General features: G+C 30.9%; 1 protein-coding gene across 1 annotated transcript in view; it reads right to left on the bottom strand.

Moving 5' to 3' along the window:
- Window positions 1-11446, bottom strand: part of LOC122271137 (CRISP/Allergen/PR-1-like) — a 14774-nt gene extending 3328 nt beyond the window's left edge. The window contains exons 1-6 of the mRNA XM_043051335.2: window positions 11429-11446; window positions 10379-10466; window positions 9510-9688; window positions 8364-8467; window positions 4825-4934; window positions 1061-1195 (exon numbers count right to left, since the gene is read on the bottom strand). Coding sequence (XP_042907269.2) covers window positions 1061-1195; window positions 4825-4934; window positions 8364-8467; window positions 9510-9688; window positions 10379-10466; window positions 11429-11446 — 634 coding nt within the window. The remainder of the gene's footprint in view (window positions 1-1060; window positions 1196-4824; window positions 4935-8363; window positions 8468-9509; window positions 9689-10378; window positions 10467-11428) is intronic.
- Window positions 11447-12381: the final 935 nt, after the last annotated feature.

The raw sequence follows: 12381 nt of genomic DNA, 5'->3' as shown, positions 1-12381 counted from the left end.
TAAGCAAGTATTTTAATACAAAAGAATTTTTTTTTTTGTTAAATTTCACGAAAATTTTAAATTTTATCTATGTAAACATATACTTTTGAAATAATTTCAAGCAACATTTTTGAAAATCTTATTTGCTACCACAGTCCAAAAAAAATTAAAAATATTTTTAAAAATTCGTAGCGTGAAAGACTTTTTAACCGTGAAAAAAATTAAACCGCAATGACACAGTGGTTAATGTTTTAAGCTACCATTGCGAAGCATTGAGATGTGAAGCATCCTACGGATGGCTTAAAGCGCATACAGCGCTTCTGATCTATAAGCTTTTCAGGGAAGTAAAGACAGTCGATGCGCAATACTGACAGTGTAACCAAAATCAAGCCGTTGGTTCCGAAATGGCGAATCCTTAACCTCCATGATCTAGACTTTTAACGTGAATGGAACGTACAATTTTAATGCTTGTATTAATATCGAAATTTTATTGAAGTTCTTTTAAAACACTGATTTCAGAATTCACTCTTAGTAAGTTCATTTGACAGCATACATAGCTTTAGAATTTCTTTTATGTCAGTTATATTGAAATAAGTATTAAACACTGACTTTTAAGATACTCTTTGTACAATACAATGAAATTTCGTTAACAAAATTTTAAAAAAAAAAAGAAAGATGGGAACTACTCTTATGCTATTTAAGCAGTCACATTTTAAAACAAATCGGATAAAAATTTATGGAGCAATTTCGCCCGTTTTCATATCAAAAAGGAAGTCTTACATTATCGGCAATAAGGATATTTTTATTTTACACAAATTATTTTCTTAACTAATATAATTTAAATCCAAAGCATGCAAATATGGATATATATGATTTTATTTACAATACAATTTCATGAGAAAGATTAACTCCAGGTGGATCCAGTACAAAGATGAGTCGCGATGTGAGTGGTTAGCCACTCGGAAGTAAAAGCGGCCAGTGAGCAATGGTAATGCTGTAGACTGCTGTAATTACGTAATAACATATATATATATATATATATATATATATATAAACACAATTTATATATATATAGAATTACCATCAATTGTTCTTACGAATTCCCATGTTGCAGATCCTTGTGGATAAAACAAGCAGTTCGAATCTCCTTCCTGAAATGAGCAGTAGAAGAGGCGTGTTTGTTTGGGAGGCAGAATCGGTGGCGTGCCTGATAGTCCTGGAAAAAAGTACATTTAACCCTTTCGCTCCATCTGTCACAAATACGTGCCAGCATGAAACCGTATCAATCAGGATAAAAAGATAAAACTGGTAATCAAAGTAATTCTTTAGCAGTTTATTTGTGGGCGGGGTTGTAATTGATTTATTTAATTCACCTTTACTTTAATTCAAAATGAAATTATTTAGTTATACTTTGAATTAACATTGATAATATATATGATTAAACTAACAATATTTAAAGTTAAAGCAAAGTAATTCTGTCAAATTAGCAACGCCTGCATTTAAGCTACCGTTTTTTTTATTTAATTACATTCTGATTTTGTACGAATGCTTTTATGAATCACCCGCCCTCAAGGGGTTAGTGGATACTATGGACGGTTAACTCAGAATAAATTAAAGGGTTCCCCACGGACTTTTAAAAAGCACAACAAGAAAATAAAGTTTAATTTGAACCTCTTTTGGCAATTACGAGGATGTCAAAGGGAATTTGAATATCTGACTCTGAGGTCATGTATTTAACATATTCATATTCATAATACGTCGGTTAGGTTCTGAAAATACGTCGGTTAGAGGTCAGTAAGAAAAGATGGTACGGACTGTCAAAAGCATAAGAAATCTTAATGAAACTAAGCTCTGATATTGTATTTTGAAACGTTCCTCACTATATTAACTACTTTGTGTTAACACATCTAGATATTAAAGAACAGAATTTGAATTTAAACGAAAACTTAAAAGAAAAGTAAATTTAAAGAAGTTGATAAAACAAGTTTATCATTTTCTGCGGATCAAAGAATCGTGATCCCCGATGAGTTTTATGAGAATTTTTAGAATTCATCTGGTACAAAACTCCTTTTCCAATTTTTTTCTTGAGGAAAAAATTATTCTATCTTTTTTTAATAAAACACATACTAAATAATGAATTTATATAACATGAAACTACCACTAAATATGTTAAATACATGAATATAAATGTTTTGAATTTCGTATTTCTCAGGTAGAAAACTTTTCAACTTTGTAATTCATGTTATTGATCCCGACTTCTTAGACAGAAAGTGGGAGGTAATAAGAAACTGATTCAATTCTTATATGGGCCCGAGGGGTAAAAAATATTCTGTACTTTAATAACTTTCTATAGGGAATTATCCTGCATGTTTTACTTTTCTAAAAAGGAATTTTAATGGATTATTTGTTAAAGGAAACCACAGTAATATAAAATAGAGTGCGATTTTTAAGATTTTCTTTCCTTAACCGGTTAACGCCCCCAGAGTCATACATTTAGGACAGTTCCTTTTTTCAAATGCATTCATTGTGGTGGGAAACTTTTTTTCAGGATTTTCATTTATTTGGGTGAATTAAAAGATTCACAGATACCACAATGATTTAGTTATTTATTATTACATCTATAATTATAAGGAGCAAGTACTGTTACATCAATCAAAGACTTTTTGAATGCCCAAACAGTAGAAAAACCAATTAATTTCGATAATATATCATACCTGCCAAGTTTTACTCTTTCCGAGAATGGATTTTCAGAGTGGTTGTAAAACTATAAACGAAAAACAATCTGACTCAAAAATAAATTTATATTTTGATCCCGTTGAAATTCGCTAGTGCAAGGATTATTATGCTTTGATGTAATTATTAATATGTAGTGGTGGTCAAACTCATATTTAATTATCATTATAATTCAAAAAGTTATTTGGAATAACCTGAGTGTTGCTACCACTTTAAATATAAAAATAAAATCTTCCGGAAAATCCGGAAGAGTTGGCAGATATGTAATATTAATACATAAAATAAATTTTAAGTCATATATTTGCTACCACTTTCTTATTTTAACTATATTCTGTATTAAATGACTCATTCGATAAATGGATATCCTTCACAGTGGTCTGATCGGACTAACTGTATAAAACCGTGTGGAGGCTAAACAGGCCAAACTGTGCACACTCAAGGTAATTCAAGCGGCGTTGTATTTTATGCTGCTATAGTTTTTCACACTCGAATATAATCGAGTATTGAAAATAACAATGTGAAAGCTAAGAAGAAAAAAAAAGTCGTTTTATTGATATTTATGATTTACATAGGATTGCAAGCTATAACACTTATTTATTCAAGAATAAAATATAGCCTTTTTACATGGAACGAAAGTGCAGTGTATTAAAATTGTCCACCAAAAGAAAAATTGAACCAGGAAAGGCAGCAAATGGAAACCTTGTTCTGAAGTGTGTTTTTTTACAAAAAAAAAGTGATTTTTTTGGCCGGTTTTATTTTCAAAAAATCTGTGCATAAAGGGTTTAACCTAAATGACTCACTACAAATTCCAGTATCTCAAGATTATATAATGGAAAAAGGTCACACCTGAGGTCTCAGACTCCCAGTTCGAAGTTTATGTCTGTGACTAAGGCAAGTATTTCCTATCCTAGATTTGCATTTTACTGTAAATTGTTATTTTATTTTGATAATTTTTTTTATCATAATAGATCAGCCTTAGTAAACGCCCCCTTCCTTTTCCGTAAATTTTAAATGAAGGGTCAGATAAACCTCAGGGTGAGATTCCGAAAATGATTTTATATAGGTATAGGAAAGCATGCATTCATCCGTAACAAAGCGAAGAATTTTAAAAATGAAATGTGAGTAAATCTTTTTATACTTGAAAAAAACGAAAGTAAGATAATGAAAAAAAACTCATGATCACAGCTCTAATTGTAGAAGCAATAATTTGTGAAGGTGCATTAATGGGTTAAAGCAACACCACCTAGAAGAAACAAGGTTTCAGCACGGATCAATTTAGTAGTTCGATGTAACGAAAATAAACTACGCAGTGGAGGATAATAAGAAAGATATCACTACGTTCGTGTTACTAAGCAGTGGAGGAAAAAATGAAAAAATGTCACTACGTTCAGGTTACAAAGCTGCGCAGTGGAGGAAGAAATAAGAAAGAGATCACTACGTTCGGGTTACTAAGCTGCGCAGTGGGGGATTATTACGATAGATGTCATCAAATGCCGTCGGTGAACAGCCGACCCAATTTTTAGGGTTCATGACAACTAATGTTCAACAACGCAGCCTTGTAATTTTGAACTCAATCCAGAAGACAAGGGAACTTCTGGATCAAGTATTGGGAGAAATTTCCTTTGTGAAGGACTTTTTGATGGAACTTACCCGTATTTGCGTTACATGGAGTGGAAGACCACGAGAACCTCCTTAGGTTTACCAACCGGCAAAGGGACTCATGATCTAACCCATCATCCGTCACTAACCCATAAATGATCTCACCCATGAACGTTTTATCCCCTAAGTCATCTCGGGGAGGCATTGGTTAAAGTAGGAGTGCATAAAATAGGTTTATAGTTGAGTTGGCATGCATGCAAAAGGAAAGTTACGAAATCGAATAATAATAGTAATATTAAGAACATAGCTGCTCGCATGCCATATATATCAAATGCCATCATATTTATCCAAATAAAAATGTATCTCAATTAAGTATCAGAAATTTTCCTGCATAATAAAAGATGTTCGTTGAGGCATAAAAAATGTGTCATATCGCTTTTGTTAAGTGTATATTATAGAATGGCACCAACTTAGTTTAATTTATAATGTAAGAATATGATAATATATATTTACGACAGAGTCCAGCGTATTTTTTGGGATCACGGCATGTCGATCCACAGCAAGAGTTGAGGGGACATTCTGAGCAGGGAGATCCTTCCTTATACATACGCTTCTCCCTTATGCTGAAAACGGAGAGAGAGAAGAAGAACGTTTTGAAAACATTGCGTTTTTTTTTATTTAAAAGAAAGGAACAAATAATGTGGTAACTTGAGTTATGAAAAGCAAAAAAAAACAAACATATTTATTATACAGTTTATATTAATACTAGATAGTGGCATCCCCTAGCAATTAGTTTTTGTTTGTTTCCGAATAAATAATTTCGTCGTAGTTTCTGTAATTTTGTATAATTTTAGCAGAAAGCAGAGTTTCCTACAAAATTGAAACTACATTCCTTAGCCATATTATTAGACACACAATAAGATTCTGTGTGAAATTATAATTATCACGTGATACTATAGGGGAGATTGGGGTCAATTGTAACAGAGCAAAAATTTCGAGTGTCGGGTTCTAGATTTGGTTCCTAGGTGGCGCACAAGGTGTATTTAATAAATCTACATGTACACACCTGATGGCAACCATTTTTATGTACTTTTGAACGAGTTACATCCCAAAAGATATTTTCACGCTACGCAAGTACTTTTTTGGTATTAGAATATTATATTGTAGCAAAGTAATTTTGTTTAAACAAATGAAAATTAGTAACCGAATATGTAAGTGGACACCTTAATTAACATTTCAATTTTAAAAAAGATTAGTTTTGCTAATTAACTAGTATTGTCTTTAACAAATGAAGCTGAAATGGAGTCTTGGGGACGATTGTAACAATAAGTAAAGGGACGATTGTAACAGCTGAAAATAAATAATCTTATGTTTACAAACCATTACTTAACTCTTTAAGAACCACCAATAGTTTCCTATATCATTTATATTATGTTGCATGTGCATTATTTTATTTGTCACCTTTCACAGCATAAATTAAAATTTTTAACCCCTTAAAGTTAAAAGTTTAACCCTTTAGGTCTCTGCTCATTATTATTTTTACTCCTAAAATATCACTACTATTTTGATCAATAAAAAAATATATCACAACTATGATAATATGTATAATTAACTATGTTTTAGTTGAATTTATGAACTGTTACAATTGACCCCGTAAGTGGGGACAATTGTAACAAGTGCACGACTGTCAAAAATTGTTAATAACTAATATAATAACATTTAAAATAAGGTATTTTTTTTTTTTTCTAGTAGAAGATAGTCTACTTTACTCGTCTGTCAATTAATACTAATAATATGTTGGAATTTTTGTCAGTTAAAAATAGTTAAGTAAAAAATGTTACAATTGACCCCACTCTCCCCTACAGCTTTATTGTTTTTACTCGGATGAAACAGGTTTGCACTTATTTACGCTCCTGTATCAATTGGTTAACATTGTAATATGCAATACGTTAAAAATAAACACAAATAGGAAGTATATAAAAAATCTCCTGAATTAAAACATATTACATTCATGTTTAAATATAAAAGTATTGCCTATAAACTCGTGCAAAACATGCAATTATTAAAAAACTACAGCGCGTCTAATAATTTGATCGAATAATTATAATGTACTGATATAATACTTGATATAATAAATATTCCATATTTATATAATATATCGTCTAATTTATCCTATCGTCAAATTTATATTACACACATCGTCTAATTTAACCAACTGATACACAAACGTAAGCAAGTGCAAATCGGTTTCAGTCGCATAAAAACAATAAAGCTGTATAGTATCACCTGATAATTAAGATTTTACATCTTAGAGTGCGTCGAATAATTTGGGCAGGGACTGTATACTTTATTACAAAGTTCATTTTAGTACATATGCAAGTAAGCAATTTACTTATATATGCAATAAAAATAATTGTGTTTGCTTACGCATTCGACGTCTAAACCTTTCCCTTAGAATATTATAAATATCTGTTGGGGAACATAAATTATTTTGCTTAGTAATCATGTTCTTAAAATAATATTTACAGTTAAACGTTTATTGCTATAACACATTTAGTGACCGCCATTTAATATTTTCGCTTATCAAACATGGAGGAGCAATTTTTCATACGCAATTGCTCCTCTGTGCATGGAGTTGATCGTTAAGTTCTAAGAATTATTTATTGAATCAGTAATTTTTTTACAATCGATAATCCCTCTCATTTTTGGCGATTTGATGCCAAAGTTTCAATTCTTGAGTTTCGGACGAAAGATATAATTTTTTCTCTATTCAAATGTGCATTTTTCTCATCGAATAATTCCGCTAGAGATGTAACATTCTTTTTTAGTTTAATTATTACCAGAGATGCTAACTTGCTAAGGATAAATATTTTCGAGTGGTAGTCTTTTAATGCGTGATTCTTGTTTTAAAAATTCCATTTATAGGGTAGATACTCACCACTACATCCAAAAAATTCGAAGGCTTATGTGATACGCCACTTTGTAGCAATAATGCAATTAAGGCCTGTCGAAAGTTTATGTTAAATCTTCACGTTCTTGAATCACGACTTTTGTATATACATAATCATCATTTATTAATTCTCATATTCAATTTTCTGTACATATTTATGGCAATTAATGTAAATATCTTTGTTCAAGTTGTAATTTTTTCGAATCAACGTTATATTTTCTGTACATATTTTCATGGCAATTACTGTAAATATCTCAGTTCAAGTTTGTATTTTCTCTAATCATGGTAATATTATTGTAAAGCTACCACAACGACTGCTTATATTCAAAATGTTTTTACCTCATTGTTGTAGTTTCACGATGAATGGGATAGGGGCCGCTGCGCGGCCCAGGTGCCCAGTTGTTTTTAAATAAAGTAAAAAAGCAATAATACAATTGAGCTTTCTAAAAAGCTGGCAGAAATATCTGAAATTCTGCAATTTTTTATTTGTCGATCTCTATCGTTATTTAAAATATTTTTCCGTATCCAGAGCAGTTGGCATCTCTGTATTACTTACAGAATGCGAACGAATACAATTATACAGGGTACGCGTGTAACTGTAAAAAAAACTGTAAAGCTGTAAATAAAAAGCTGTATTTTATCATGTTTGTAATTACCAGAATATTTTAATAACTATAAGAGAAGGTTCTTAAATCTGAAGTCTCGTTACAACTATCCTACCCCAGATTTATTCTGTATATAACCTTTCACTAAATTAATTTCACCATGTTCATTTGTTAACACAAACTTACCACCTTCAAACTATATATTTCCGACGAAGTATATATTCCTCAAACTATATATTTCCGATTTTTCTTTTTTTTGATATAATTCATAGGAATCGTCCTATGAATTTTAATTCTAAAGTGAAAAGATAGTACTATTTAAATAATTTCAGCTAAACAAACAAAAAAAGAAAGGATAATATTTTTCAACAAAACTGGTATGACTTAGTTTAGATATATCTATTGCATTAGCGAAAAATGCAGTATATAATGTCTATCTAGTTACCTATGCAATATGTAACTATGCACTATGTAATATCTATCTAATGAATACTTACGCTGCCGGTGCATAGTCACATACATAAAGTTGTTTCGCAGTTGATCTTCCAACTCTATAGGATGTATATCCACAACCAATTCTATAGGTCTCCGCCCATGTCATCTATGAAACATAAAATGTTTATAATTTTTCAATTCATATGAAGCGTATTAAAGTACACTATGATGCACATGATCATGATGATGCATATTCAAATACGCGAATGATGATACATATCATATCAAATACGTAAATGATGATACGTACCATATGATGCGCATTCATAAACAGATAATTAATTGGCTATTGAACTATTGGATACTTAGTAATGATCATACTTAAACATGTTTAGAAGATTATAAAAACTATACAATTATATTATAAAAAGAATATTATAAAAACAATACAATTACAACGACACACAAAATTTTTTAACAAAATAGCGGGTTAATATCTGAATCGCGGGTTTTCAAACGGATAAATATAATTATATTTTTATACAAAAATTGGTAAAATTCTTATAGTAAGACAAGGTTTTGCCTCATTTTAAAAGAATAAATTTGCCGAGGCTCATTCGCAGTGAGAAAAACTTTGTTTAACATGGTCAATCCAGGGAGCATTTTTAAAATTTATGTTTACGCAATTTTTATTTTATATGTACGGAATGCATTTTGTTTTATTTTATACAATTTAATTCTGAGTTCATGATTATCAATGTTCAACTCCATAGCCTAGTAATTTTGAGTCCAACCCAGAAGATAAGGGAACTTCGTGATTAAGAATCGGGACAAACTAGCCTTCGTGGATGACTTTTTGATGGAAGTAACACGCATTTGCGCTACATAGAGGTCAAAACTTCCCACGTTTAGCCAGATGGTAAGGGGATTCAAACCCATGATCTGTTAACCCCTGAGGATAAGCAGCGTGGTAACGTCAGCAACGTGGTACGGGATAAAATGAATATTTCAGTCTGGCAGGACATAGGCAAGTGAAACCTCAGATGGTACATTCTAAATGAAAGCGACATACTTTAGTTCTTTGTTGTTTATAGAAGAATGGTTACAAAAAGTATAAAAGCAATTAGTTTACATTTCTAGTGGATTGTAATATTTGTTGAATTAGTGTTGCCAGACTTGTTAAACTGTAAAAGGATGGGTTAACTTACCGTTACAAAGTGGCCGTAAATGGGATCAAACTTAATAGATGGTATGAGACTTTTACTGAAATCCTGCACTTCGTTGTACCACGCTTCAATCATTGTTTTCCAGTCATGTTCCATCACTTCGCAATCTGCTTGACAAGAATATGTAAGTTCAGCCAAATTCTGTGAAATGGCGTAACTTCCTGGAAACATAAAATGTGAAATCTTTCTTCGAGAAAAATGGACATCCAATTATTTCACTTAATTAATTACTAAATTAATGTATGTTAACGATTAAGTAACACGTGGTTGGACAGTTATATTATTTTTCATTAAATTCTGTAATCACACTTTTTGTTATTCATCTAAAGCTTTTTTTAACTGTATTATCCTAAACTTTTTCAGGATCATGATCACATGTACGTGATCACGTGATTCTCCTTTCATAGCGTATTGTGTCCTGTCTTATACGAGACTTTCCGCCTCTAGCGATCCAAGATTACACTGGCGTAATCTCAATATGGTACTCTCATATAAGTCTCGAATTAAATGGCATACGTACTCTTTAGTAGTATGTATACACTAAGAGCAGTTTTTAAACGATGTGTTTATTTTTGGAACTGAAGAGCAAGTTTAGGATTCAAATAAAAATTTAAGCTATTTAATTCACTATCTGCTTATGGAAAGTAAGCAAATCTTTTGGATCGTGTTTTGCATAACTTTTACTTACTTGTTTCGAAAATACAGATTGTAAAAAAAGTTTATAATGTATAAGTTCAAGAAATGCTACAGATGAATCGTTGAAAAATTAGCTCCAAATCGAATAAATAAAAAAATAAATTAAACAATAAAAATAAATTTTAGAAAATTCTGCTAAAATATTCCTTGCTTACTCGAAGAACGGCATGGCCAACATTCATGCTCGAAAATACATTGTTCTGCCCATTTCTGTGCTATGTAGGCAAGTTCTTCATCCCATTCCTATAAGGAAAAAAATAAAGCCATGTATTTGTGCTTTAAAGCATGATTTTTCGAAGTTCTTACGCAAAATAAAATTTAAAGAAAAACGCATAGTTTAAGCCATAAGACTTAAAGCGTAGCTATAATTTTAAACTATAGGATGCGATCTTGACAAAAACAATTATCTGGACTTAAGGATAGACAAATAACTCAAATATTTAAAAAGTTATTAAACTTTTTCAAAATCGCCAATTTAGACACATTTTTCCACAAAGCCAAAAACTAACAAAATAATTTTTTTTGCAAATTTTTATGACTCCAGATAATGCAGCATAGGAGTAGTTTTTAAATATTAAATAATAAGATCACAATTACTTTCTTGAAACTGTGACTTTTCTTCATATTGTCGTATTGTTTTCACTTCAGAATAAGCATAGAGGGCGCTCTAGCTAAAGATAGGTTAAATTTGACCTAACAGTCATGAGTAACTGCTGAAAACTTACAGCATCTATATATATATTTCTCTTACACGGCGACAAAAATAAGCCTCATTACAACTCCCCGAATGGCAACGCTAGAAAATCGACCACTGATTGCCTATAAAAATGTCACATGCCAAATCTGGCTGAGATGGCTCGACATATAGCGCTTTTAAAAACGGAAACGGAAATAACCAGAGAGAGCATAAGCTAGGCAGAAGTGAGTGGTCTTTGTCGATAGATCTCTATTTTAGTATTTTGTCGAAAGCGCTTTTTTTCACGANCCTAGGCTGGAGTGGAGCCGGACCAGTAGCCAAGCTTTGGGCTATATGGTAAAGGGTCCATAATGACCTAGGTACATGTCCAAAGCTTGGAGAAAAGAAAAAAGAAAAGTGATAGTACGCATACTCTTATCTTTGTGCAAGAACTTCTTCCTCATTCAATGAATAAATTTTTTATAAATAATTTTTAATAATTATTTATTAAAATATGCAATCAGCATACTCGTTGACCCCATAACATCTTAAATTCTTAAACACGACGAATAAAAATAGTGAATATGTAATAAGCATATTCATTTACAGCATAATATCTTAAATTGTTAAAAATAAGGAATAAAAATAGTGAATATGTAATGAGCATATTCATTTACAGCATTATGTCTTAAATTGTTCAAAACGATGCATTAAAGTAGTGAATATGTAATAAGCTTATTCATTCACTGCATAATATCTCCTATTGTTAAATACGAGGAATAAAAATTGTCTTAAGTTGCAATTCAAGCAAAAATTAAAAAATTACTTTTCCAATATAAAAAAATTTTTTGTTAAATTTGCTTCCTAATAATTTAGTGTTTTGTCTTGCATGAATCACACATGAAATTGTATCATAGTTTTGCCATTTTGCTGATCTTTACTGGAACTTTTTGAATAATAAATACGAGAAATATTCCATTGTAGTTAGTTTTTCGTCTCTCCTTTCTAGTTTTCAAACGATGTGTTTATTTTTGGAACTGAAGAGCAAGTATAGGATTCAAATAAAATTTAAGCTATTTAATTCACTATCTGCTTATGGAAAATAAGCAAATCTTTCGGATCGTGTTTTGCACAACTTTTACTTACTTGTTTCGAAAATATAGATTGTAAAAAAAGCTTATGACGTGTAAGTTCAAGAAATTCTACAGATGAATTGTTGAAAAATTAGCTCCAAATCAAATAAATAAAAAAAAATAAATTAAACAATAAAAATATATTTTAGAAAATTCTGCAAAAATATTCTTTAGCTTACTCGAAGAACGGCATGGCCAACATTCATGCTCAAAAATACATTGTTCTGCCCATTTCTGTGCTATGTAAGCAAGTTCTTCATCCCATTCCTATAAGGAAAAAATAAAGCCATGTAATTGTGCTTTTTAGCATGATTCTTCGGAAGTTCTTTCGCAAAATAAAATTAAAAAA

Source organism: Parasteatoda tepidariorum, chromosome 9, assembly GCF_043381705.1.
Source record: "Parasteatoda tepidariorum isolate YZ-2023 chromosome 9, CAS_Ptep_4.0, whole genome shotgun sequence".
Classification (NCBI taxonomy): Eukaryota; Metazoa; Arthropoda; class Arachnida; order Araneae; family Theridiidae; genus Parasteatoda; species Parasteatoda tepidariorum.
This window is presented reverse-complemented; position numbering and strand designations above follow the sequence as displayed.